The sequence below is a fragment of the Pristis pectinata genome, chromosome 2, assembly GCF_009764475.1.
Source record: "Pristis pectinata isolate sPriPec2 chromosome 2, sPriPec2.1.pri, whole genome shotgun sequence".
Taxonomy (NCBI): Eukaryota; Metazoa; Chordata; class Chondrichthyes; order Rhinopristiformes; family Pristidae; genus Pristis; species Pristis pectinata.
In genome coordinates this window covers 44,690,622-44,715,781 of record NC_067406.1, presented here as the reverse complement: position 1 = coordinate 44,715,781, position 25,160 = coordinate 44,690,622, and the positions used below count along the sequence as shown (strand labels likewise).

Below are 25,160 nucleotides of genomic sequence, written 5' to 3'. Positions count from 1 at the left end.
AGGTCGAAGACAGAAAGGTCAGTGTGGGCATGGGGAGGGGAATTCTGTAATGAGAGAAAGTGCTCAAGTTTCAGGTCACTGACATGAAACTTTAAGTCTGTCCACAGTGCTGCCTGAACTGTTGTGTATTTTCAGCACTTTTTTGCATCAGGAAACAGGTTGGGTATGTAGGTCTAGGCTTTAGGCTTGAAAGTGGGTGCTGGTTTTCAAAAATAACTCAGTTGGACACCATTGAAACAATAATTATGCAGAAACTAGGAAGGTATCAAAACATACTGAATATATTTGTACTCTTAAGCAATGATTTTACCTAAACTAAATTTATTCATACTTATTCAAATATCTACTTCAGAAATACATTAAACATGAAGGAAATTGAAATGCAGCAATATTTAGACAGGGAATATCTTTATTTTACCTATACCTTAATTCTAAAAGTACAATTACAATTAATATTTTAAGAACACAGTAGAAATCCACAGTGCAGTTTATGCACAGCAAAATCTCTTGGAGCACTACTCAAAGATAAAATTGTACAATAAACTGATTCAATTAATACATTATGCACATACAATTCCATAAGAACCAAAAATACTTTTTTTTACAATTAAAGCTCACTTGATGCACAGCATTGCATGTTTCAAGTTTTACTGGAATCTTTACACTTTAAACATGTATTATACTTGTTATATTAATACCAGTCTCAAAAATTTGACTAATAAGTTGAACATCTGCTGAGAGTGCAAGAAAACCTTCATTCTAGATGGTATCACTATTAAACTTGAACTTTAATTTTATTCACATCCATAAAGTGCAAAGCCTTACGTCACTGTAACATCTAAGAAGTGCTGCAGAAACTTGGGTCGTACATTACTTAATTTGGGAAGAGTACTATCATTTATACAAAATCATGCAAGTGTTATTCAGCTGGATTTAGATTATTTCATATGTATTTTGGTGTCACTTAATTTACAAAAGTATTTGCTTATGCTCAACAAAATTCAGCAATTTTGAAAGAAACTGGGCTCCCCTTACCATTTAGTTCCTGTAACACTGAATAAATTTATTCTACTTCTATGTGAAACCTTCAGTGGAAAAAAAAAGTGATTGCTTCCTGGCAAAATAAGCATGGTAAATCCATTCTTAGTTATTGACTTTTTATGCAACAGTGGAAGTCTTTACTAATGTATAAATTTACTTTTGTGAAGTTGAAGATATGGCATATGTTGTTACAACCGAGAACTTGCTTAGTCAGATAACCTTGTAAGCATCAATTGACGAATGTAACAAATGAAATTCCTATGAAAATTAAAATATACATTAGATTTTAAATTACTTGCATCACATACTTATAAATGAAAAGGGTAGGCACCGCACGTCTATTAAAATGGCACCCTGAAATCAAGAAGCACCAAAAGCAAATGCAAGAATTTAATGTAATTGTGTTAATTCTGCACATGCTAGTACTTCCACAGAAAACTTCCAAACTAGTGGTACTAAACTACACAATTCCATCTTAAATAACTGAAATAATCCCATGATGTATAATTGTTCAGCATAACAGCAACTGAGTCTGAACTTGTTCAATATTTCAGATCTAGATGTCACAGTAAGGAAGAAAGACGGCCAAAAATAGGTGACCAGCCATCAATGAGATCAAGATTCTCCTTCACAGTTTGTTTGACAAATTATAAAGATACAATTTAAGAGAAAACAAGACCCCTTTCAATTTGCCTTTTAACAAGTTGTAACAATGACTTGATAAAATCATTCAAAATTCTGAAGGGATCAATCACAGTAGGCAAACTATTTCCAGTGTCAAATTGTCTAGACCGATATTGAAAGGTTAATTGAAAGAAATTTAGAATACAGATCCAGAGTTATTCTTCCTCAGAGAATTGCAGGGCTCTGGATTGATATCCAGAATCAGTGAGTTAAACAGGATACCCCAAGACATGACAACTCCAATTCACTCCTGCCCCTCTTAGGACCTTTCACAAACCAAAGCTCATCCAAAACACAATTTTATTTCAAATCCCTCCAAGGGCTCTGTAATCTTCTCCATTCTTCCATCCATCTAAAATATCTGCATTTCTCCCATGTTCATTTCCTAATTTTATTCACTCTACCACTGCCAACAATGTCTTCAAATCAACATACTAATCTCCAGAGTTCCCATTCTGACTTTCCTCATTTTCAAAACTTAGCTCCTTGTCTGAACTTTTGGTCAGCTGCTTCAATATCTCCCTATATGTTCCATTACAAATTTTGTTTGATAATGCTCAAGTGCATTGGGATAATTTACATTAAAAGTGCTTTATACATGCAAGCTGTTATTGATTGAAGGAAACTAGGTAAAGGAATATGGAACAGGGCAGCTGCTTATCATGTTACCAAGATCCATACCATTCAATGTAAATATCTGTATTTTAAGGAAGATATTTGCTTGAATGAATTGAAATGGAGAGGGATTTTGAATATTTTCAAAGAAAGGCATATTAGACAGTGTCTCTATTGTACAAGTTTCCCAAATATTTTCAGTAGATTAATGGCTACTTACTTACTTCACCATTTTCACAGCCAATGAAAAGCCAAGGATGCGGAATGTGTTTTAGCAATGATGCATTCACTTGCAGATTTTTAGTTCAATTTATTACATATTACAGATTATGGTACAAAAATACAGATTGTGTGTGGCAAACAACTGATGTCCAAAAAATCTATTATGACCATTTATTAAATCATATTTTGTGAAGAGCAATCATTTTGCCATAATCCAAAAAAAAACAATTGTTGCCTGATAGCTGGTTCATTAGCAAATTTAGTAATGCAATTTTAGTTCAAATTATTTTTTTCCAAAGATATTCTTGCAAAATATCTTGCAGTATTTTTTTTGAAATATGGTGCTGAGATCCTGCTCTGGCAAAATATCTAGCGGATAATATCCAAATAATGTACATCAGGGTAAAGGAGATTAATAAGAATAGCTAGTAACTTGTTGCCATCCCAAAGACAATAGTTTGGGTTCTTGATGAACGATTTTGCCTGTGAAAACTCCTCTTGATAGTCTGCATACTGCTTGCTCATTGACATTGTTTCAAGTACATTCAGGGCCTGAAATACAAATATGACTTTGATTTGCAATTTTTCAGTACAGAATAATGCATTTCACTATGTGGAATACTAACCAATGATTACATAATGGTCTGAGGTGATTCACTGAATATATATGGTGTCAAAAGTGCTGAACTAGTTATTTGGGTATATTAAGTACAAAAAAAATAGACTTCAATGGTATATACATTAAAGTGGGAAACATTTTTTTCTATTTGGTTTCTTCAGTAAGAATCAACAGAATTGTTTGTTGGCTATGATTTAGCAGTAGCATTCATGCCTGAGGCAAAAAGCTGAGTTTAAGTTCTGCAGAAACAATAGGACATTATCTAGGCTGACATTGAATGAGTGCTATACCACTGGAGATACACTATTTTGGATGAGATATTAAACTAAGTCTTAATCTGCCTTCTGAGATGCTCTTCTTGTGAAGCACCTCCATCTATCAAAGGCACATTTTACAGATGCACACATCATGGATGAAAAGTAAATTCTTATTTATTCAAGGAACTCTGGGTGTAGCAATTCCTCAAAATACATAGTTTGAATTAAATTAACCAGTTTATATACAAGATTTTAAGTACAATGCCTACTTCTCATATCATCCAATTATTTTGAAGAAAGAATGGCAACCATTTGGTAAGTACTATATGAGCTAGTCATAAAGACACCACTTGAAAAGTATTACTGCTGTTTTAAGCACTTCAATAACTTCTTTACATTTGTTAATCCCTGTATTTTCTGATTTATGCAACAGGGATTTCTGGGAAAATTGTTCAAATTTAAAATTAAGTTTTGTATTTGCATAAAAGATTAAAGGGATCCCTGGGACCTTCCATATTACAAAAACTTAACTGTGTGAAGGTGACCCAAAATGTATCAATGAATGAAAATATCAGCATTTTATATTTACTTAATTTAAACTGTATATATTTTTGTTGTTGGTCTCATATGAGGCATGAGCAATTAACTTTATATAAGGAATAAAAACTAGTTTTACTATGCATTGTCTATTGACAGTAAAATGGGTTAACATCAATATGTCTATTATAAATATTGGAGATCGAACCCAACAAATAAGAGGTAATTTATTTGAAAACTAGCAAATTGTATCTAAAATACGTTTTCTGATCATCTTACAAATATTTGCCAGATGCACCAAAATGTTAGGCAGCAAGTATCATCGTTTTTCTTTAGTGAGTTAAGGAGGCCATGTTGTCAGCAGGGCAATACTAGTTCAATTTTTAAGAGTTGAATGGGGCAAACATCATCTGTTTGCAACACTTGCAGAGAGAGTTTTCATAGATTGTAAGTATAAATTTCAACCAATTTGTGCTTCATCATTTTCACCAACATCTGCCAACAATGCTGTCATCCTTTATTTGTTTGATTCCAAGAATATAATTGCAATCTAACATAGATATAAGTGACACATGAACAGGCAAAGCTATCTTTATTTCAAAACACTAACGCATACAATAATGTTAGACAATCTTCATTCTCTCTGTCTCAGCCCTCTTAAGGATACATCTTGAAAGCACATTTCTCACAATTTGGTAATCTCAGACAAATAAACTTTTAATAGGTGACTCCATGTACTGAAGTTCATGGGTGACAATTCCTAAATAGATCTCACCAATCTGGAAGCCCACACACATTGTTATTGCAGAATAAATCTACCCAGCCACCAAGAAAACTTTTGCTGTTCTAGTTTTTGAATGCAGAATACACTGGCACCTTGCTTGGCAGTCAGATGCATTCCTAGTACTGGCAGCACCAGTGGAATCAGTTCTAAAATGCTTTATTTATAGAGAGGTGTGTTACTGATAGCAATGCTGTGAACCTCTAGCCCTCCCCACTGCCACGTTGGAATCCTGGCCAATCCCTGCCCTCTGCTGGTACTCCCGCAGCAATGAATAGACTCACTGTTTGGTGCAGAGAGGTGGTCTGTGAGAACTGGTGTTGGGCAGGCTGGGGTGAGTGATGTGATGTGACTGCTCAGCGTTGAAACATGGGACTCAGTGTTCCACCCCAGCTGGCATGAAAAATGCAGGCCACTGCTGGGAACTATCAGCACATACTCCGTATATTGACAGACTGCCCAGATCCTCCAGCCCTTCTTATCACCTCTCTAGCCCAGAGATTTCTCAATGGTACAAGCTCCAAAGCTAGGGACTACCATTGACCTTGTTACCACAGAGGAATCTCCACGCTAGGGAGATCTTGTGGATCCAAATAAACTGCTGGGAAGACAGCAGCTTTCATTACATCCAACAGGAGCTGTTGAGGGAGACCATAAGATCTAGAGAGTCTGTCAACACATGAAACAGATGCTGTCATTACCCAGTAGTACCTGAACCGACTGTACCAGCCAGGATGCAGCCCTCTGCCTGGGGTCACCCACATCGAAGTATTGGGCAACTCTTTGCTATGGTGTTAAGACAGCAGTATTTAACATTGCCTAATCAACAAATGGTCACTAACAACTACATCAGAGGCAAATCTGTGGAGTCAGTGGAATTGAACTGGTAACAATGGTACTGAGAGAAGATAAAGATGATAAGTTTACTGACCAAATGTCTAGCATGATCAGATTTGTCAAGCAGTGGCCAGAAAGACGACAACATTGATTAAAGGGATAAACAAAAATACATTCAATGCACTTGTGAAATACAAAGTGTAACGAAGTGTTCAAAACTTGGGATCGCTGGAGAGATCAAAGAGAGAGAGAGGGAGAGCGCGCTTGGGCCTGCCTGCTTGTTCGACTGTACAAGAAGTGACCAAAAACTCAAAGTCAGGACTAGAGCTTCAATCAAGATTAATGCATGCAATCCACAGGAAACCTGTGAGGAGTGGTGCTCTGATGTTGGATAATAACTGTGACTTCAGAGTAATTGGGGGCTTTAACAATATAGTAAATTAGTTTGACTCAACTCTGAACTTGCTTATTTAAAAGCAACATTCCTTTTGGAAATTTGTTGCAGTGGGAATGCCATTGGAGGGCAGGGGCTCAAGTTAGCTTTCTGGTACAGCACTGTGCAGCTAGAGCTCATGTCTTTTTTGAAGTAAGTGGCAGTACATCCATGTGAGTGTTCACACTAGAGGAGCAAGAGCACTATAACAAATCAGCATATGGAGAGCCAATTCTCACTGAAGATATGAATGGCTCAGATAAGTTTTATGCATTGACCTCCTCACTGGCAGAGGCAGGGGTGGATTTTGTTTCAAAGAGTTAACGGTCTGAAGCAAATTTTAAAATAATCCTATAAACTATAGTATAGAAATATTTACTTGATACGTGAAGAAAAACCTCCGCTTATATCATCTACTTAACCAAATTAATGCAGAGATCCATGTGTATATACACTTATCATACTTGAACAAAACATTGCATGCTCAAAAGTTTTGTTCAAACCTTCAACTTGAATCCTAAAGTCTTTTTTTCTGCTTTTACATATTTGTCATATTATCCCTTGCCAACATGAATCATAGGGCGAAAGGCTACAGATCAAGTTGAAAGTAGGGGGAGTTTGAGGGTAGATGAAACTTAACAGAATACACTGCTTTGCATATAGCATAGTGAGTACTTGATAGTCAGTATGGGAGTTAGTATAGGCCAAGGGCCTGTTTCTATTCTATATGACTCAATATAAAGTCCTGCACATGAGGAGCAATAATAGGCAACACACGTTCTGCATGCTGCCTCACCTGCTGAGTATTTCTAGCCTTTTCTGTTTAAGATTTCCATTTGTATTTTGCTTTCACATTATCCATGAGTTGTGAAGTTGAAAGATACTTTGGAATCCTGGTAGAATCAAAGTTTAACTGGTCTAGCCAATTATCAAAAGCAAAGGAATGTGAAATTACAAGCGGCAGAAATTAAAACATGGAACTCCTTAACTTTCTCCAGCTTGCTTTACTTTGATTTCTATCTTAGTATGAACAAATTGGAGACAGACTAGCTGTAGTATTACTGTGTCCAATTCTAGTCCCTGCAAATCAGGGGAGATATTCAAGTGCTGGAGGTAGTTCAGAGAAGACTGCCTCTGAAAACTGACATGAATTCAGGCTGGGTGGGAAGCCAGAAGGAACTTACAGGTGTTCACCCTGCAAAGCATGAAATGAAGAGGAAACCTGGACGGATACATGATAAGAAAGAAAATGGAAAGAAACATTTGATCAGGGCAAGGGAAACCCATCAAATGGTTCACCAAGTGGATGCTAGAATCTGAGGGTGGGGGAAGAAGATATCGTTAATTAAGGTGGCGTGAATGATTTTTTTGATCTATAATTATCTTGTGATCTTTTGGAAATAAAAACAAATTCTTTAAGTTCTCCGTACCTGCTGTGCTTTGGGAGATAGTTGTAGTTCTGTGCCAGGCTTCAGACGAATGCAATTCTCTGCAGGAAGTTGAACTAATAGGAATGCCGACATGCTTCGAGCTACTACTCGAAATCTATAGAAATATGCAATCAGAAATTTGAACATGATACACAGCGGCATAAAAAGGGGGAATTTTTTTTTTAAAGAACTACTGCTCAGGGAAGGCAACTAATTAGAATTTTATGAAAATTGATCTATAGAAAAAGACAGGAGTTCTGATGAAGTGTCCTTGACCTGAAAGATTGACTTTGTTTCCCTTCCCATGGATGCTACTTGACCTAATGAGTGCCTCCATCATTTTCTATTTTTCCTTCAGGTTGCCAGCATCTGCACTTTTTTTGCTCTAATTATTAAATGCATGTTTGCTTGATACGTGAACTGGGGACTGCAAAGAATTATGGTGCTATCTTCTAATTCTTTTTATCGTGTGGGGTGGAGGAAATACCAGAAAACTGGAGTAGTTTATTAACTCATCTGAATGCTGAGATTGATGGAGTATGGAAGCATAGGGGTTAAATTATTAGACCAGCATCCGAGACCTGGAATATTTATCCAGAAACAAAATTCAGATCCTACTATGGCACCAGTGGAATTGAAATTCAAGTAATTAAATAAATACATCTGGAAATAAAAAGTAAGAGTCAGTAACTGAGGATGAAACTACTTGACTGACGTAAACTCCCAGCATTATGGTCCCTCAAGATTCTTCAGGGTAGGAAATCTGCTATTCTCACCTAGTCAGGTATATGTACAACTGCAGATCCACAAAGATATGGTAAACTCTGAAATGTCCTCTGAAATGACCTAACAAGCTTCTAAAGGGTAAGTGGGAATAGGTATTAAATGCCACCAATGTCGACAGGCCAAGAATAAATATTGTGTAGCTACAATGTTATATAACAATTTGTGCAACTATTTTTACATAATTCATAAAATATTTAATAGACATATGATTTTTATAACCCTGGTACAATAAACTAGATAATTTTTGGAACCATTCATTTAAGAAAGCATACTGTGCAAATAGGTTAATTACATACAAAAGTACTATGGATGATGGAAATCTGATACAAAAATAGAAACACAAGATTTGTGAAAAGCTGTTGTTTCTTGATGAAAGTTATCAGAAAGCTGATAGATCCTAGGGTGATGAAGATTAAAAACTACATAATTTTATAGTATTTTACCAATGATTTTGTAAAATGGCTTGATCAAATTCACTTTAATAAAAATTGAGCATCAAACATTTTATCTAAACATCTCTGGTGTTTACGCAAATATAGAAGGATACATTTGTGAATATAGAAAAAGATCATAAAGTTGGTATTTAATTTTGAAGTTTGAAAATCATACTAATTTATAAGCCACTGAAAAAATCTATGTAGTACATTTTCTTGTCAATTTCACACAAAATGCCCCACCTGTTTGAGAGCGGAGATTTCCTTCCAAGACCAATTGCTCCCAGAATTCCAGAAGAAAGCCTCTCCTCTGCCAGATGACTTTGTTTCACTTGCAATGCATTTAGTATCCTCATCAAAAATTCCAATCCAGTTACATCATTCTGCTCAAGCTGGATCAATGTCAATTGCAATAACTTATGCCACCATAGGAACAGTTTAACCTCATCATTTGTACTGCTGTTGGAAACAAATTAGAAGTGTTAATATTCAATAGAGATTAAAACTTCACTTGACTACCTAGCAAATAGATAGATAATTTGTAACGACTGAAATGGTACATCTTTTAAAATATAAAATGATGGGTGTTTCAGTTCTTAAAAATCACCACATTCAGAGAACCTCTTGTACTCTATTTTGACCTCTAATTTGTTGCCAGTACACTTGGTACTTTGTGAAATCACCCACCTTCCCACCCTATTAAAAAAAAGAAACTACACAAATATCAGAAATGACTTAATTTATAAACTATTAACTCTAAAGAGACTAAATCATACAGGCTATAAATTTGAAAAAAAAAGAACTGGCAAGGGTGTCATGGAAGAAAAATTTATGGGGTTCGTCAGGGATTGTGTCATAGAGCAGTACATTACAGATTTGGTCATGTGTAATGATGAAGGATTAATAAGAGATCTTGTGGTTAAGGATCCCCTAGGAAATAGTGACCACAACATTGTAGAATTCCAGATACAGTTTGAAAGGAATGCCCCAGGTCCAAAACCAGTGTCTTCAAGTTAAATAAGGGCATTTACAATGGTATGAAGGTCAGAATGGAGGATATTCCCAGCCCAACCTGCTTCCCCTCCTTCTGCTTGACATACAATAACTAATTTTTCTCATTTTTATTCCTATTAAATGTACTTTGCTTATTTTGTGTTCTTTCATCCAGTACAGAAAGCATCAGTCCTTTCAATGTCATTTCTATTTGACAGTTAGGACAGGCATGAGGCACAAGTATTGAGAGCATTAAAATGGGCAGAGAGTTTACATTAGGTCATGATTTTTTGCTGATAAAATGCACAGTTGTCGAATTCCAGGAGGTATGAGAATCTCTCCCAAACTTCCAATGACCCTGAATGAGTGCAGATGAGTCATCCTTCAGTATTTATCTTCCATTCAAGGAAGATATCCTGCAATGTAATTGATTTTGACTGCCCTTGTCTAGTGGTAATAGCATCACCATCTTGTTAGCACCAATGCGTCTGGCACCATTTTTAAAAGTGGACTGCCAAGGTATCCAAAGTGATTGTCTGATTTGGGGGGATGGACTTTTTTTTTAACTATAGAAATTAGAATCTAATGATGTAAGTAGTGTCCTGGTTTGGATTTTAGTTAGCTTTAGGTAGGTCCATTGTACATACTCCCAGGAGATGTTTGGGGGATGGGGTGGGGGGAGCAGGGGAAGAGGAGGGGGTGTGATGGAAGGACATCTGAAGTGTTCGTTTGCAATTGCATTAATCACACACATTAACAACCAATCCTACTTTAAACACATACTACATCCACTGGCCAACCCTCTAAAACCCCAACATTTTGCTTTTATAGCACTAACAACACAAACAGAATTCTTAAAAGGTCCCATGACACATTCAAACAGCAGAATTCCTCAGATGTCCTAGTCAATAATCTCCCTTACCCAAACTGATTAGTGACCTCACTGATGTTTACACTATGTTCCTGTGTAAATGTTAATACGTAGAATTAGATTCCAGAATCAGAATCAGGTTTATTATCACTGACATATGTCGTGAAATTTGTTGTTTTGCAGCAGCAGTACAGTGCACCACATAAAGACATAAAAATTACTACAAGTTACTTTCAGTTACAAAAATAAATAGTGCAAAAGGGGAATAATGAGGTAGTATTTATGGGTTCATGGACTGTTCAGAAATCTGATGGCGGAGGAGAAGCAGCTGCTCCTGAAACGTTGAGTGTGGGTCTTCAGGCTCCTGTACCTCCTCCCTGATGGTAGTAATGTGAAGGGGGCATGTCCTGGGTGGTGAGGGTCCTTAATTATGGATGCTGCCTTCTTGAGGCGCTGCCTTCTTGAGGCACTGCCTCTTGAAGATGTCCTCAATGGCGGGGAGGGTTGTTCCCGTGATGGAGCTGGCTAAGTCTACAACCCTCTGCAGCCTCTTTGGATCCTGCACCTTGGAGCCTCCATACTAGGCGGTGATGCAACCAGTCAGAATGCTCTCCATCATACATCTGTAGAAGTTTGCAAGAGTCTTTGGTGACATACTTAATCTCCTCAAACTCCTAATGAAGTAGAGCTGCTGGTGTGCCTTCTTTGTGATTGCATCAATGTGTTGGGCCCAAGATAGATCCTCTGAGATGTTGACGCCCAAGAACTTGAAGCTGCTCACCCTTTCCACTGCTGACCTCTCAATGAAGACTGGTGTGTTTTCTCCTGACTTCCCCTTCATGAAGTTCACAATCAATTCCTTGGTCTTGCTGAAGTTGAGTGCCAGGTTGTTGTTGTAACACCACTCGACCAGCTGAACTATGTCACTCCTGTATGCCTCCTCATTGCTATCTGAGATTCTGCTAACAGTGGTGTCATTGGCAAATTTATAGATGGCATTTGAGCTGTGCCTAGCCACACAGTCATGAGTGTAGAGAGAATAGAGCAGTGGGCTAAGCATGTATCCTTGAGGTGTTGATTGTCAGCGAGAAGCCTGTGTTGTTTGTCAGCGAGGAGATGTTACTACCGATCTGCATTGACTGTGGTCCCCTGATAAGGATCCAGTTGCAGAGGGAGGTACAGAGGCCCAGATTTTGAAGCTTGTTGATTAGTTCTGAGGGGACGATGGTGTTGAATGCCAAGCTGTAATTGATAAACAGCAGCCTAACTTATGTTCCCCCTCCCCTCCAAAATTATTTCCCCAAACAGGTGTGGCTATGAAACCAACGTTTCCATGAGGAAAAAAAAACATACTCTCTCTATGGCATCACCCTGGCATTCCAATATTGTTCAAAAGAGGTAACAACATTCTTTCAGTTCCACTTAATATATGTATCTTACCCAAGATATACTGAATAAATATTACCTGGGAAAGACTTGGTTTATCCATTTGTTAAGTAGAACTACCATTTTCATTTCATTGGATAGAGTCTGCTCCATGTTCAGATGCTGAAGAATGTACACATAAAGTGTTAAGTAGCTTCCCAAGTCCAGACATTCTTTCAGAAATTCTTCTGCAGTTAATTCTGGCACTTGAAGAGATACTAAAATTGGTCCCCATCCAAAATACTGATCATGCCATGCACCTAGATAAAAACATTACATAAACATAGTTATTAAAGTAATATAAATAGATAAAAATCAAACCAGAAAAAAAGTTTCATCATCAATCATCATCAGGCTACCAATGAATAAAAAATAATTTGGATAGAATGTTATTAGTTTTAAATTAAAAGTTGCCAAATATTTTAAAACATTCAATACAAATTTTGCACGTTTTAAAGCAATTTGCTGAGTGTATGTGGAATTATGAATGCAGTAGCATGGAGAGATAATAGTAAATACATAACTGGTTGGGTATTTACAATTTATGGGACGTGGGCATCCAGAGCAACTTGTTACCTCTCCCAGGCTTCCTTCTTGAGTTGTGTCAGTCTGGGGTGTGTAGGCACTGCTTCAGCCCTGTGGTGCAAGTACATGGTGTGTAATGTGTAACACAAGAAAAATTACAGGTCGTGGCGTTCCCAAGCGACTACTGCTATCATCCTTCCAGTTGGTGGGAGTCTCAGGTTTGGGAGGTGCTGTCAAGGAACTCTTCACAAGTTGCTACTGTGCATTTTGCAAATGCTATATTGAGCTGTTATGATGTCTCAATGGTGCAGGATTGGGTGTTACTTGAACAGGCCACTTTGAATTAGATGGCATCAAGCTGGCTGCTTTGTCCTGAATGATGTTGAGCTTCTTAAGTGACAATGGAGCTGTACTCATCCAGGCAAATGAAGAGTACTTCATGACATTCATGAATTATGCCTTGGTGGAAAGGTCTGTGGGACTCAGGAAGCATGTCCCTTCACCACAGGATACACAGCTTCTGACTTCTCTTGCAGACAAATATTGCAGGCAAGTACTCATGATTGTTTGATCAAAATCCTGTAACTCTGTCTAACAGCACAATGAGAGCATCCCCATCACATGATCTGCAGTAATTCAAAATGCTGGCATTCTCAATAGCAGTTTGGAATGATTAATTAAGAGTAGACTTACTGGCGATTACCCCATTCTAAAAATATAAAAGTCAATATTAAAGACTGATTTAAAAAATCCTGAGATCTTAACAGGAATATCCAGCTAAGTAAAACATGAAGAAAATCAAATCAGTTCTTCAAATATGAACATGCTGCTTACCATCCTTAAAATAAGCCATAATGCTGGCTTCAGTCATTTCTGCCATATGCTTGACCGATGCCAGGCTTTGACATGCTGCAGTCAGTAGTGGTAATGCCAGGTTATAATGCACCTCAGTCTCGATCCAAGACCGCAAACTTATACGCAGTGATTCTGCTGATGTGACACTAATGTTATTCAGCATCATCAATACTTCCATAAAAAGACTGGTGACTGCCATGTGCCGCTGTTGATTGTCCACTTCTGTGAAAAGAATATGGAAGAAAAATATGATTCAAGAAAAATAAATTTACCTGTACAGCAGGTAGATTAATGGTACCTTCAGATGCATTGTTATGAATTTTGAAAAGGATTTTTACAGTGCAGTAAAGTGTAATTCTTACCCTCTCAAAAGCTATAGGTATTGGGTAAATTTAAATTTTCAAGACTGACATTGATGGTAAATTGATGTACTGATCAACCATGATACCCAAGGTGCAACAAACAACCTGCTGGAGGGACTCATCGGGTCGAGCAGCATTGGAAAGGAATTGTTGACGTTTCAGGTTGAGACCCTGCATCAGGACAGAGTGGAGAGGTGAGATGGCCAGTGTAAAAACACGAAGGGGAGTGGTGAGAAAGGGGTCCAAGGTGATTGGCGGTCTGAGGACGGGTGTAAGATGACAGGCAGTTTGCTGCAGGTAGGGGAGGGCAGTGGGGGATGGAGTTGCAAGACAGTGGCAGGTGAGTGAGAGATGGAGACAGACAAAGAGAGAGGAATAAGAAATTGAGAGGCAGATGGAGCAAAGTGGGGGAGGGGACTGTGAAGGTTGGAGACAGCTGGTGGAGGGAGATGAGCAGGAGCACAAAGGGCCACCGGTGCTGGATTCAGACAAGTAAAGCAGGTGAGAATGGGAACCATTAGGGGAGGGGTGAATGGCAGAGGGAACCAGAACCAGATGGGGATAGGGCAGGGTGGGGGGTGAACTGTGGGTGTAGCTGCCGGATGGAACCAGGAGGGGGAGGGGGGACGAAGATGAGTGATGGGGGGCTGGGGTTTGAGGGAATGTTTTCAGCCCCCCCATCACCCATCTTCATCCCCCTCCCCCTCCTGGTCCCATCCACCCACTACACACTATCAGAGTACAACACAAACTAAAGGAACAACACTTCATATATTCTGCCTAGGTAGTCTACAACCCAATGGCACGAACATCTGAGTTCTTTTATTTTTAGGTAACCCTCCCCTCTGGTGGATTGTTCCCCCCACCCCCCCCTCCCAATCCTCCCACTTTTGTCCCCTTTCCCTCAAACCACCCACCAGCCCCCCATCTTTGTGCCCTCCTCTCCTTCACCTCCCCTAATGGTTCCTATTCTCACCTCCTTTACTTATGAGTCCAGCACTGGTGGCCCTTTGGTGTTCCTGCTCATCTCCCTCCAGCAGCTATCTCCAACCTCACACACCCCTCCCCCCATCTTGCTCCATCTGCCTCAATTTCTTTTTCTTGTCTTTTTCTCTGCCTCCATCTCTCATTCACCTGCCACTGTCTCCCAACTCCACCTCCTCCTAGTGCAATCTGCCTGTCATCTTACACCCCTCTTCGGTCCACCAATCACTTCAGACTCCTTTCTCGCCATTCCCCTTCTCTTTATACTAGCCGTCTTGCCTCTCCACACTCAGTCCTAATGCAGTGTTTAATCCCAAAATGTCAACAATTTCTTTCCTCCCACAGGTGCTGCTTGACCCGCTGATTCTTCCAGCAATTGCTCGTTGCCCCAGATTCCAGCATCTGCAGTCTCGTGTGTACCCAAGGAGCTGATGAGCTTACTTAAGAATCTATATCCTTTCTCTTCAAAATTAGTTTCTGAGTACATGCATGATTTGCATTAAGTTTCATTGTAACTACAAAGGAAACACTTCAGGAAATAGAGTGTGAAGGACATCTGAAATTATCAAAGTACAAGGTCAACTATAAATAATTGTACAAGTTACCATCATCTCACGTAGCTTAACTATCTTTGGCAAAATTCTTTTTTTTTGCCTAAACTGATTGGGAATGGTAGGAGTCAGACAGCACAGAAAAAGGCCCTTTGGCCCATACATGTCCATGCCAACCAAGATGTATATTTAAACTAATCCCATTTCCCAGCACTTGGCCCATATCCCTCTAAACTCTTGTCATTTATATATCTGTCCACATACTTCCTAAATGTATTTAACGTACCTGCCTCAACCACTTCCTCTGGCAGCTGGTTCCATATATCTACCACCCGTTGTGTAAAAAAAAAAGTTGCCCCTCAAGTTCTTATTAAACCTTTCAGCTCTAACCTTAAAACAATGTCTTCTAGTTTTTGATTCCCTAACTCTGGAAAAATGACCGCTCACCCTGTCTATGCCCCTCATGATTTTATATACTCCATGAGATCACCCCTCAGTCTCCTATGCTCCAAGGAGTAAAGGCCCAAGCCTGTCTAATCTCTCCCCATAACTCGGTCCCTCCAGTCCTGGCAACACTCTTTTTACACTCTTTCCAGTTTAATCACATCCTTCCTATAACAGGATGACCAAAACTGAACACAATACTCCAAATGTGGCCTCACCAGTCTTGTACAATCGCAACATAACTTCCCAACTTGGTTGATAAGGGATGTGGGGTACAAGTCTGGAGAGTTCAGCTGATATGTCTCTACCTTTGAGTCAGTTATAGTTCTCACTTCTGTCTTGTTTTATCCACATCAAGATGCAAAGGGAGTGCGGAAGTCCTACTGCTTTCATATTTTCCACAAATACATGTTTGTATTTAAACAATACTATGCAAAAGAACATAGAACATCACAGCACTGTACAGGCCCTTCGGCCCACGATGTTGTGCCGACATTTTATGAGCATGATAGAAGAGTACAAATGTAATAGATAATATTAAACTATAATTGATTACTTAGCCACTGCCTTTCATCAAAAGAGAGACCAGATTTCCATTCTCACAATAAACTACACCCAAGATCATTTTCAGAATGCACTGACCTGGTGGATTAAAAAGAACAATATCATTCAATAACGTTATCATCTCACGTTCTAGTTGAGCATGGACTATCTGAGTATTCTGATCTAAAGTGATGAGGCACTGGACAACCTGGTGGATGTATGCCTTGCATTTATGTGTAGCATCCTAAAAAAACATTTATATAATATTAGTGATAAAAGCATTCACATTTCATGTTATTAACAAGTATGAGATTAAAATAAAAATCAGATGTTCTTCTGATATTTGAATACAAATATTTTGTAACTTATGATATAATCGGTGCATTATTGCAGATTTCTGATTAAAATATCTGAATTTCTTTCCCTACGCTGTTTCACTGTTTAACTATTTACTTGGTGTGTTTCTACACTTGCGTGTATTAATTGGTGAATTCTGCTTTTGCATTTGTTCAATGTGTAAGAATGGATTCAGCAATAAAAAGTTTCTTCATTAACAACCATTTGGGGGCAATTAAGCAGCAGCCATAAATAGCTTTGATTTCATTGTTTTTGTTTTTCAACATTTATAACAAATTTGCATTGATCACAACGTACAAAGAGAAGCAGGTTGCGTCCGATTTAAGAGCAGCTTTGATGTCACAACTATATTAGTAAATAAGTTGACAAGTTGATTTACAATGCAAGCATAGAAACACATATAGTCAATCAGTGAAAACAGTGGAGAGACAAAAATGATGGTGTTTATGTACTGGAAGACATGAATTAAGAAACCAAACATATAAATTCAACATAATTCATCCTGGATAATTTCTTCCTATGTCTACTCACATTGTGTATGCCCAAGGTGTCACTGAAACCTGCGACCACTTTTAAAAGCTTCAGTATTGATTCAGCTGAAGGATCTTTTAAAATGATGACAGAAGGAGAATAGTGGCTATTAAAATAGCTAAGGACATTTTGGTATGATGCAATATCCACAAAATGCCAAGGCAGTGCACTCATTTGTCCAAGGAGATTATGTAATGGAGACTCCTGCAGAAATGAGCAGTAGCAGCTAGGTTAGTGAAAGAAATGTAAATTATGAGTATGCTTAAAAAATAAGTATGATTACCAAAGCAGCCTAACTGGAATGAATCAACATGATAAACATGCACTAGGCTCTTAAGACTTTAATCTTTGAAGCAGCATACATTTCAAAACCAACACATCTATATAATAAAAAAATAAAAAAATGCATGAAAGCAGATATATTACTGGACTAATAACCAGAGGCCTGGACTAATGATCTGGAAATTCAGTTCTCACCATGCCAAATGGAGAATCTAAATCCAAATAATTAATTAAATAAAGCAAGTATCAATAATGGTAACGCTGTAATGCCACATTGTCACAAAATAAAAAAAATCTGGTTCACCAGTTGTCACTGCATAGTTCCATTGTTTTGTGTGGTACTACTACTGTGTGGAAATGGGAAGGATTTAGAACAGATTAAGCACTTCAGAATTAAGTACCCAGTAACCGCACTCTTTGGAGTGTACCGAATTGTATTATCCCCACAACCTGCAATGTCATGGCCCACATCCTACACTTTACCATTACTAAGAAGCTTCTTGCCCTCTAGTTTTATCTACCTCTGATATGGGGAAAAGTTTCCATTAGTATAACTTATCTATACCCCTCATAATTTTATACACCTCTATCATGTCCCCCCATAACCACCTCCACTCAAGGGAAAACAGACGTAGCCTCTCGAATTTCTCCTCATAACTGAAACACTCTATCCCAGGCAATATCCAGTCACAGGTGGAGGTAAAGAATTATACAGATAACAGGAGATTAAAGTTCCATAAGAATGCCCGTCCTTAACAATTGTGGAGCCCAATGTGTGGTGCAAAAGACAAGGCTGAAGTGTTTACAACCATCTTCAGATCTAAGTGCTGAGTGGATGACCTTTCTCAGCCTTGACCTAAAGTAACCAGAAGTCAGTGGTTAGCCATTGGAATCACCCCATGTGGCAAATAAACTACCATGTGTATCAGATACAATTACAGTTAAACTAGATACAATAAAGGGCCAGAGAACATCTCACTGCAGTGGTGAAAACTTGTGCATAATAATTAGCCACACCACTAACCAAACTGTTCCCAATTTTGTTATAACACCAATATCTACCCAAGATGCTGGAAAACTATGCATTGTCAGAATTCGGTGTACCCCTGTCCAATGGTATTCCAACAGAGATATTCAAAGTTGGAACAGAGGCTTTGACTAACCATAAGGCTGATACAGTCTGTAATCAGGAAGAGAAATTGGCTGATCAGCCGGGTGCTCTGATAGCATTTTCAAGAAGAGGGGTAGGTCTGCCTCTGGAAAACTATTACAGCATCTCTCTCCTCGTCACTGCTGGGCTAGTTTTTGCCCAAATTCTCTCAGACTCTTTTCCCTTTCTGAAAAAGTCCTACCAAGAAGAACTATTGACATGACCTTTGTTGATAGGAAACAGTTTAGAGTTTATTTGTAGCTTTCATTGATCTCCTCTGTTAACCAAAAGGCTGCATGGTAACTGCAACTTAAAATTTGGCAACTCACTGAAATTTGTCAACATTGTGAGCTTCCTGCATATGACTGCCCCTATCTGATGCAGTAGTTCAGAGGCAAATACTTTTGCCATTAGCACTGGACCCAAGCAGCTATCCTTTTCCTGATCAATGTCCACTTCCCATCTAGGATTAACACTGAGTAGCAATGATTGTGTGAAAAGTGGCATTTCATCTCCAAGAACCTGTTCAAGGATGCTCAGTTTGGGTTCCACCGGGACCAATCAATTCTTGTCCTAATTACAGTTTTCATCCAAATAGGAACAAAGCCCTGAATTCCAAAGCCTGAGGCAGAGCGACTGTCCTGCCCAGATAAAGGTTAATCGACCAGCTGGAGCCAGACCCTGCACAAGGAAAGGAGACAATGGTTGTTTGAGGACAAACAACTCAGCTGCAGGATAGTGTTGTAGGGCGGTGCCTGGGCCAATCCAACTGCTTTATCAATGAACAGTCCTCATCATAAAGGCAGAAGGAAGAATGTTCACTGATGATTGCACAACATTTAGTTTAATTTGCAACTCCTCAGAAAATGAAGCAATTTTTGCACAACTGCAGCAAGACCGGGACTACATTTTGGTTTATAAGAAATAAGCAACATTCATCCCACACAATGACTTTCTCCTTCAAAAGTGGAGATAGCTAGACTAATGTTTAAATTCAATGCTTGATCATCACTGAGTTCCCAACTATTAACATTCAGGCAATCACCACTAACCAAAACTTAAGCAGATCAGTCACACAAGTCTTCTTGGGCAATTGCTTGAACTCTGGTTTTGTGGGTTCTGAGATACCTAATGAAGTCAATGTTGGAACTACAGACTCTTCTGTAGATGAGGTAGTTTGTGAGATGGTTTGGTCATCCCATTGCTTATGGAGGGCCTCTGTGTGCTCTCAATCCATGTCTTTGAGGATCTTAATACCATTCCAAATGCACCTCCTCCACTCTGTGGTCATGGGCCAGCGATTCCCAGGAGTCAATGGGGATGTTGCATTTCTTCAAGGCTATGAATATTTTCCTCTGCCCCTATGGTTATCACTTATTATGACAAAGTGTCTGTTTTGGGATTCTGATGGTGGGCAAAGAAACGGTATACCCTGCCAATGTAAATGACTAAATGTAACTTGGGCCTCAGTAATGGGGATGTTGACCTGTGAGAGACCAATGACACACGTTTGTCCACACATCAAGTGAATTTTGGAGGATTTTACGAAGAGGTATTGGTGGTGTTTTTTCAATGCCTTGAGGCGCCTACTATGGGTAGCCTGGGTCTCAAAAGCATATAGGAGAACGGGGATCACTGCCACTTGGTAGATTATGAGTTTTGTGCCAGGTATAAAGTGTTGATCTTCAAGTATCCTTTTCCTCAATTGACTAATTTATAACATTGCCATTATTCTGGACTGAGTAACTCATCTGGCTCCACAAATCTTTTCTATCACTTACAAGGCACAAATTAGAAGAGTTGTGGTATGCTCTTCACTTGCTTGTATGAATTCAGCTTAATCAACAATTAAGAAGCTTGGTTACAACAATTCAGAGCAAAGTGGCTTGCTTGATTAACACTATCAGCTATCTTGAACATTCCCTCCCTCCGTTCGGCAGTGCACTTTGGCTACAGTATGTACCATCCACCAAGTGTACTGTAGCACTTTGCCAAGGCTTCCTTCATGGCTCACTCAATCCCAAGACTTTTAGATAAAAATGGGCAGCAGGCATGTGGGAACATACAAATACATGACTGATATAACTGAGGTGACCTGACTGAAAGATACATGTTTTAATCAGATAACCCTCACTCTTCTAAACTCCAGAACATACAATTTTTGCCTGTCCAAACTCTCCTCATAAGATATCCTTACCATTTCAGGTATTGCTCGAGTAAACCTTCTCTGAACTGCTTCTAACACATTAACATCCTTCTCTAAATAAGGAGTACATAGTGCTCCAGATGTGATCTCCCCAAAGCCCTATATAATTTAAACATAACCTTCCAATTTTCCTATTCAATTCCACAGCAATAAACAATAATATTGAGTTAGCTTTCCTAATTACTTGCAGTGCCATTAGCATATCATGCACTGGGATACTTAGATCCCTCTGCAATCTCTCAACATTTAGATATATATGTTTCTTTGTTAGTTTTCCTGTCAAAATGGACAATCTCACATTTTCTCACATTATCCTCCATTTACCCACTCACTTAACCTATCTATCTCTTTGTAGCCTCAGTGTCCTCTTCACAACTTACTCTCTTACCTATCTTTGTGTCATTACCAAATTTATTAACCAAATTCTTGGAGGGGGTCTTGGACGATTACCACCTCCAAGGTCCTCTCCATCTGATATATTATTTGGACTTGGAAGTACATCACTGTTCCGTAATTCTCACTGGGTCAAAGTTCCTACTTAACAGCACCAGTGGATTATCTTCACCATAACGACTGTAGTAGTTCATACAAATAGTTCACCACTGCCTCTTCGGGGCAATTAGGAATGGAAAATGATGGCTGGTCTTCTCATGAATGAATCAGCACATATGCACATTAATTTACTTGGGCACAGGAAGAACAGATTTCTGTATTACTGTCACTTCAAAACAGTGGAGAAAATATTCATTTTTTTTATTCTGTCTAAATAAACATTTTATCAATAATTCAAGAATCTAATTGCCTCTTACTTTCTTAATGAATTTTATTTTCTTCCTTTCCTCTCAGGAAATCAAGAAGGCCACATAAATATATTTGATACTTTCTAGTCATTTACAGCATTTCCTGGAGATATATCTAGTTGACATTACTTTAACAGTTTCCCTTGCTTCCTGCATTAAGATAGCGTAACTTTCCATTTGTTATACCTGTCCACGAGAGTAACGTACTTAAATAATGCAAACTTTATTTGCAACACGCAGTTATCAACAGCACTTAGGGCTGTGATATACAGTATATTCTTCACAGTGACAATTTTTAATCCATTATGATAAAAATTACAATCCTACAGAAGTTTTAAGTTGACTGTTAATTACATAACTGAGAAAATGGCATTCATTACAAGCAACAATGTTCAAATACATAATAAATCTGTTCTTTTCATAAAGCATTGCAGTACCTCCCATTGGAAAGCCTGCCAAATGAATTAAGCACAAAACTGCTCACCGGTTTACTTGCAAGTACATCCTCTTTTGATAGAAATACCATCATAAACAACAAATACACAACCATGGTCCTTGTGTGCAAGAGAGGTTGGGGATTCCAAGCATCAGAAAGAACACTGACCCAGTTAACCTCACATAGTAAAGTTCCCAAAAACAGGAAACAGCTCTTTGGACTTCCTCTCTCCACCTGAAGGAGAACAAAGATCAGGGTTATGCAGAACTAAACACGAGGAATAAATAATGAACATCTGAATATTTCATAGGACTGCAACAATGTGACTGCCAATTACAACTGTTAATGTATGAAAAAATGTCTGTTACACAGATCACAACAGCTTTTCTGAAGCCTAAATCCAAAGACCTACTCAAAATAATTTTCTATCTTAGACTAAAGTTGGTTAGATGTCTTACTTTTACCTAATGATTGAAATATCAACCATTTTTAAAGAAAAATCTCACTAAATCCTATTTCATTGATTTGACAATGACAGTTATTGATTATTTTAAGCTATTATCTTCTGCTTTGCCAGGAATTCATACACACAAAAAAAGTGCTGAAAATACTCAGCAGGCCAAGCAGAATCTGTGGAAGGAAAAACAGAGTTAACGTTTCTAGTCAAAGTTTCTGTTTCTCTTTCCATTCTCCTTCCACTAAATTGCTTGAAGTTATCCAGCATTTTCCATTTTTATTTCAGATTTCCCGCATCTGTAGTTTTTAAAATTTTGAAATAGTAGAAAGTAGATTGAATGTAAAAATATTTGTAAAATACTATATTTAGTGTAGCAGTTAGTGTAACGCGATTACAGCGCCAGCGACCCGGGTTCAATTCTGGCAGCTGTCTGTAAGGAGTTTGTTCGTTCTCCCCGTGACTGCGTGGGTTTCTTCCAGGTGCTCCGGTTTCCTCCCACATTCCAAAGTACAAGTTAGGAAGTTGTGGGCATGCTAAGTTGGCGCCGGAAGCATGGCGACACTTGCAGGCTGCCCCCAGAACACTTTACGCAAAAATTGCATTTCACTGTGTGTTTCTATGTATGTGTGGCTAATAAGGATATCTTATAAATAGATATTTTGCTAAATAATACACCTTATTTTTGTTTCCTTGTCAATTTTAACCTGTTGTCAACTTTGGCGAAAAAACTAACAAGAGTCAGAAACTGCATTGCAATTTCAGGACTGTAAGAAGTTCCATGTTAGATAACTGAGAGTGAATGGGATTTGTTTATTAAAACATGTTCATTATAATGGACTATAATATTTCTTTAAAAAAGATACCAGGAAAGTAACTGCCTGGGCAACTTTCAAAATACCACAGGACACATGCTTATCTTTAAAATCTGATTAATCATGTTAAGCGATGCTGCAAAATACTTAGCAAAAAGCTAACTAAAACATGAGTAAGATATGAAGATCACACACCTTGAACACTGGCACCTGATCAAAAAAATGCTTAATTGATGAAAAATCTTTAACAGACTCTGTTGTTCTGAAATAGACCCATTCATTTGTACTCTCATTTTCGGGATGGGAGGGTGTATCTCATGGAGTGCTGCAAGAATAAATACTTTCTGCCTCAACAAATTATAAGCTATATTAATAACCTGGATAAGAAGGACTTAGTAAATTATATCCAAGTCTGCTTATGTAACAAAGCCTAGTAGAAAAGTGTGGAGAACAGAAGGAGTCTACAAACTAATCTGGATCAATTAAATGGTTGAGCATAAAGGTGGCAGGTGGGTTTATAATATGCAGATGTGCTGGATTATCTTTTGAAGGTAGAATGGAAAAGAAGAATATGTTTTTAAAAGATGATAGTCTAGTAGAGGTTGTTACTCAGGGGGATTTAGGGGATCTCACACAAATCACAAAATTAACAAACAGGTACATCAAGCAATTGGGGAGACACATGGTACGCCATCATTTAACAGAGGTTTGCAGTGCAAGCATAAACAACTCGCTGCAATTGTACAGGGGTATTATGAGATCACGCATCAAGTACTGCACACAATGTCTTTACCTATGGAAGTGGTGCAACAAAGCTTCAGTGGATTGATTTCAGGGATGAGAACACTGTTCTAACAAAAGAGATTGATTGGTATTGAACTTTTATCTCTTGAATTTAAGAGAATGAGAACTGATTTTGCTTAAACACAAAAATTCTTTGAGGACTTGAATAGGGCAGATGTTGCGAGCTGTCACCTAGCATTCTACTATTTAGAGTAGAGATGAGGAGAAATTTCTTCACGTTATCAATATTTATAAGACTTTATCTGATAAGGATTTGGTACAGAGTTCATTAATATGGTTACACAGTGATCAAAAGATCTTGAGATGTAATGGGAATGAAGGGATGTAGGGTTAGTGCAGGAGAATGGAGCTGATGGAGGAGTTCTACAATGATCTTATCGAATAAAACTGATACAATGTCTAATCTACCTCCCACTTCCTATGAATAAATGTAGACATGCGCAAATCACATAAGTGTTTTATTCATTCAATAGTGACAATTATTAGTGAAAAAGGCAGAAAGATAATGCAGTAAAACTGAAAAATTCAAATTAGACCTATACTCAAAATCTATAAAATCAAAGGTCAAAAGCAAAAAATTAAGTTGAATATGCCCGACTTCGATTGTGAAAAAACCAAAGTGCATACATTTAAAGTTATATTAAAAATAACTTTTCATTAAGTTACTCACTTTAAAGAACTCTTCCATCAAGACTTGATCAGGATACAACTCTTTCCATGGCAATTTGGAATATTCAGAATGATAGGTGTACAAAATATACTCTGGCATTTTAGGTATAGTGGAAGTTTCACAATAATACATCAAATGGAACCATAGAGCACCTCGTTGGCCAGGAATTAGTTTATCTGCAAAGGAAAAGGGTGAGAGTAACTTATGCCATTGAGGCTAGAATAGAAAACAGTTTATTCTCATGTTCTTTTCATGTAATTTCCCATGACCTTATGTATACAATAGAGGTTGTACACAATGTATGAAACCCTTTGCGATGGGCTGATAAAGTGAAATTATATCAATGCTGCTTCTTAGTATTATTGTGAAGTGAATTACTTGGTTTTTGGGATTAACATTAAGAAATCTTATCTCCTTCATTTTATA

The 25,160-nt window shown here is 38.1% G+C and overlaps 1 protein-coding gene across 2 annotated transcripts in view; it reads right to left on the bottom strand.

Moving 5' to 3' along the window:
* Window positions 1–397: 397 nt before the first annotated feature.
* The window catches only part of epg5 (ectopic P-granules autophagy protein 5 homolog (C. elegans)), a 102,121-nt gene continuing 77,358 nt past the window's right edge, over window positions 398–25,160 (bottom strand). For both annotated transcript variants that reach the window (XM_052010026.1, XM_052010025.1), the window contains exons 36-44: window positions 24,735–24,910; window positions 22,040–22,225; window positions 17,118–17,321; window positions 16,329–16,473; window positions 13,325–13,567; window positions 12,006–12,225; window positions 8,920–9,135; window positions 7,457–7,571; window positions 398–3,114 (exon numbers count right to left, since the gene is read on the bottom strand). In XM_052010026.1, the coding sequence (XP_051865986.1) occupies window positions 2,932–3,114; window positions 7,457–7,571; window positions 8,920–9,135; window positions 12,006–12,225; window positions 13,325–13,567; window positions 16,329–16,473; window positions 17,118–17,321; window positions 22,040–22,225; window positions 24,735–24,910 (1,688 nt within the window). In that variant the 3' untranslated portion in view covers window positions 398–2,931. The remainder of the gene's footprint in view (window positions 3,115–7,456; window positions 7,572–8,919; window positions 9,136–12,005; window positions 12,226–13,324; window positions 13,568–16,328; window positions 16,474–17,117; window positions 17,322–22,039; window positions 22,226–24,734; window positions 24,911–25,160) is intronic.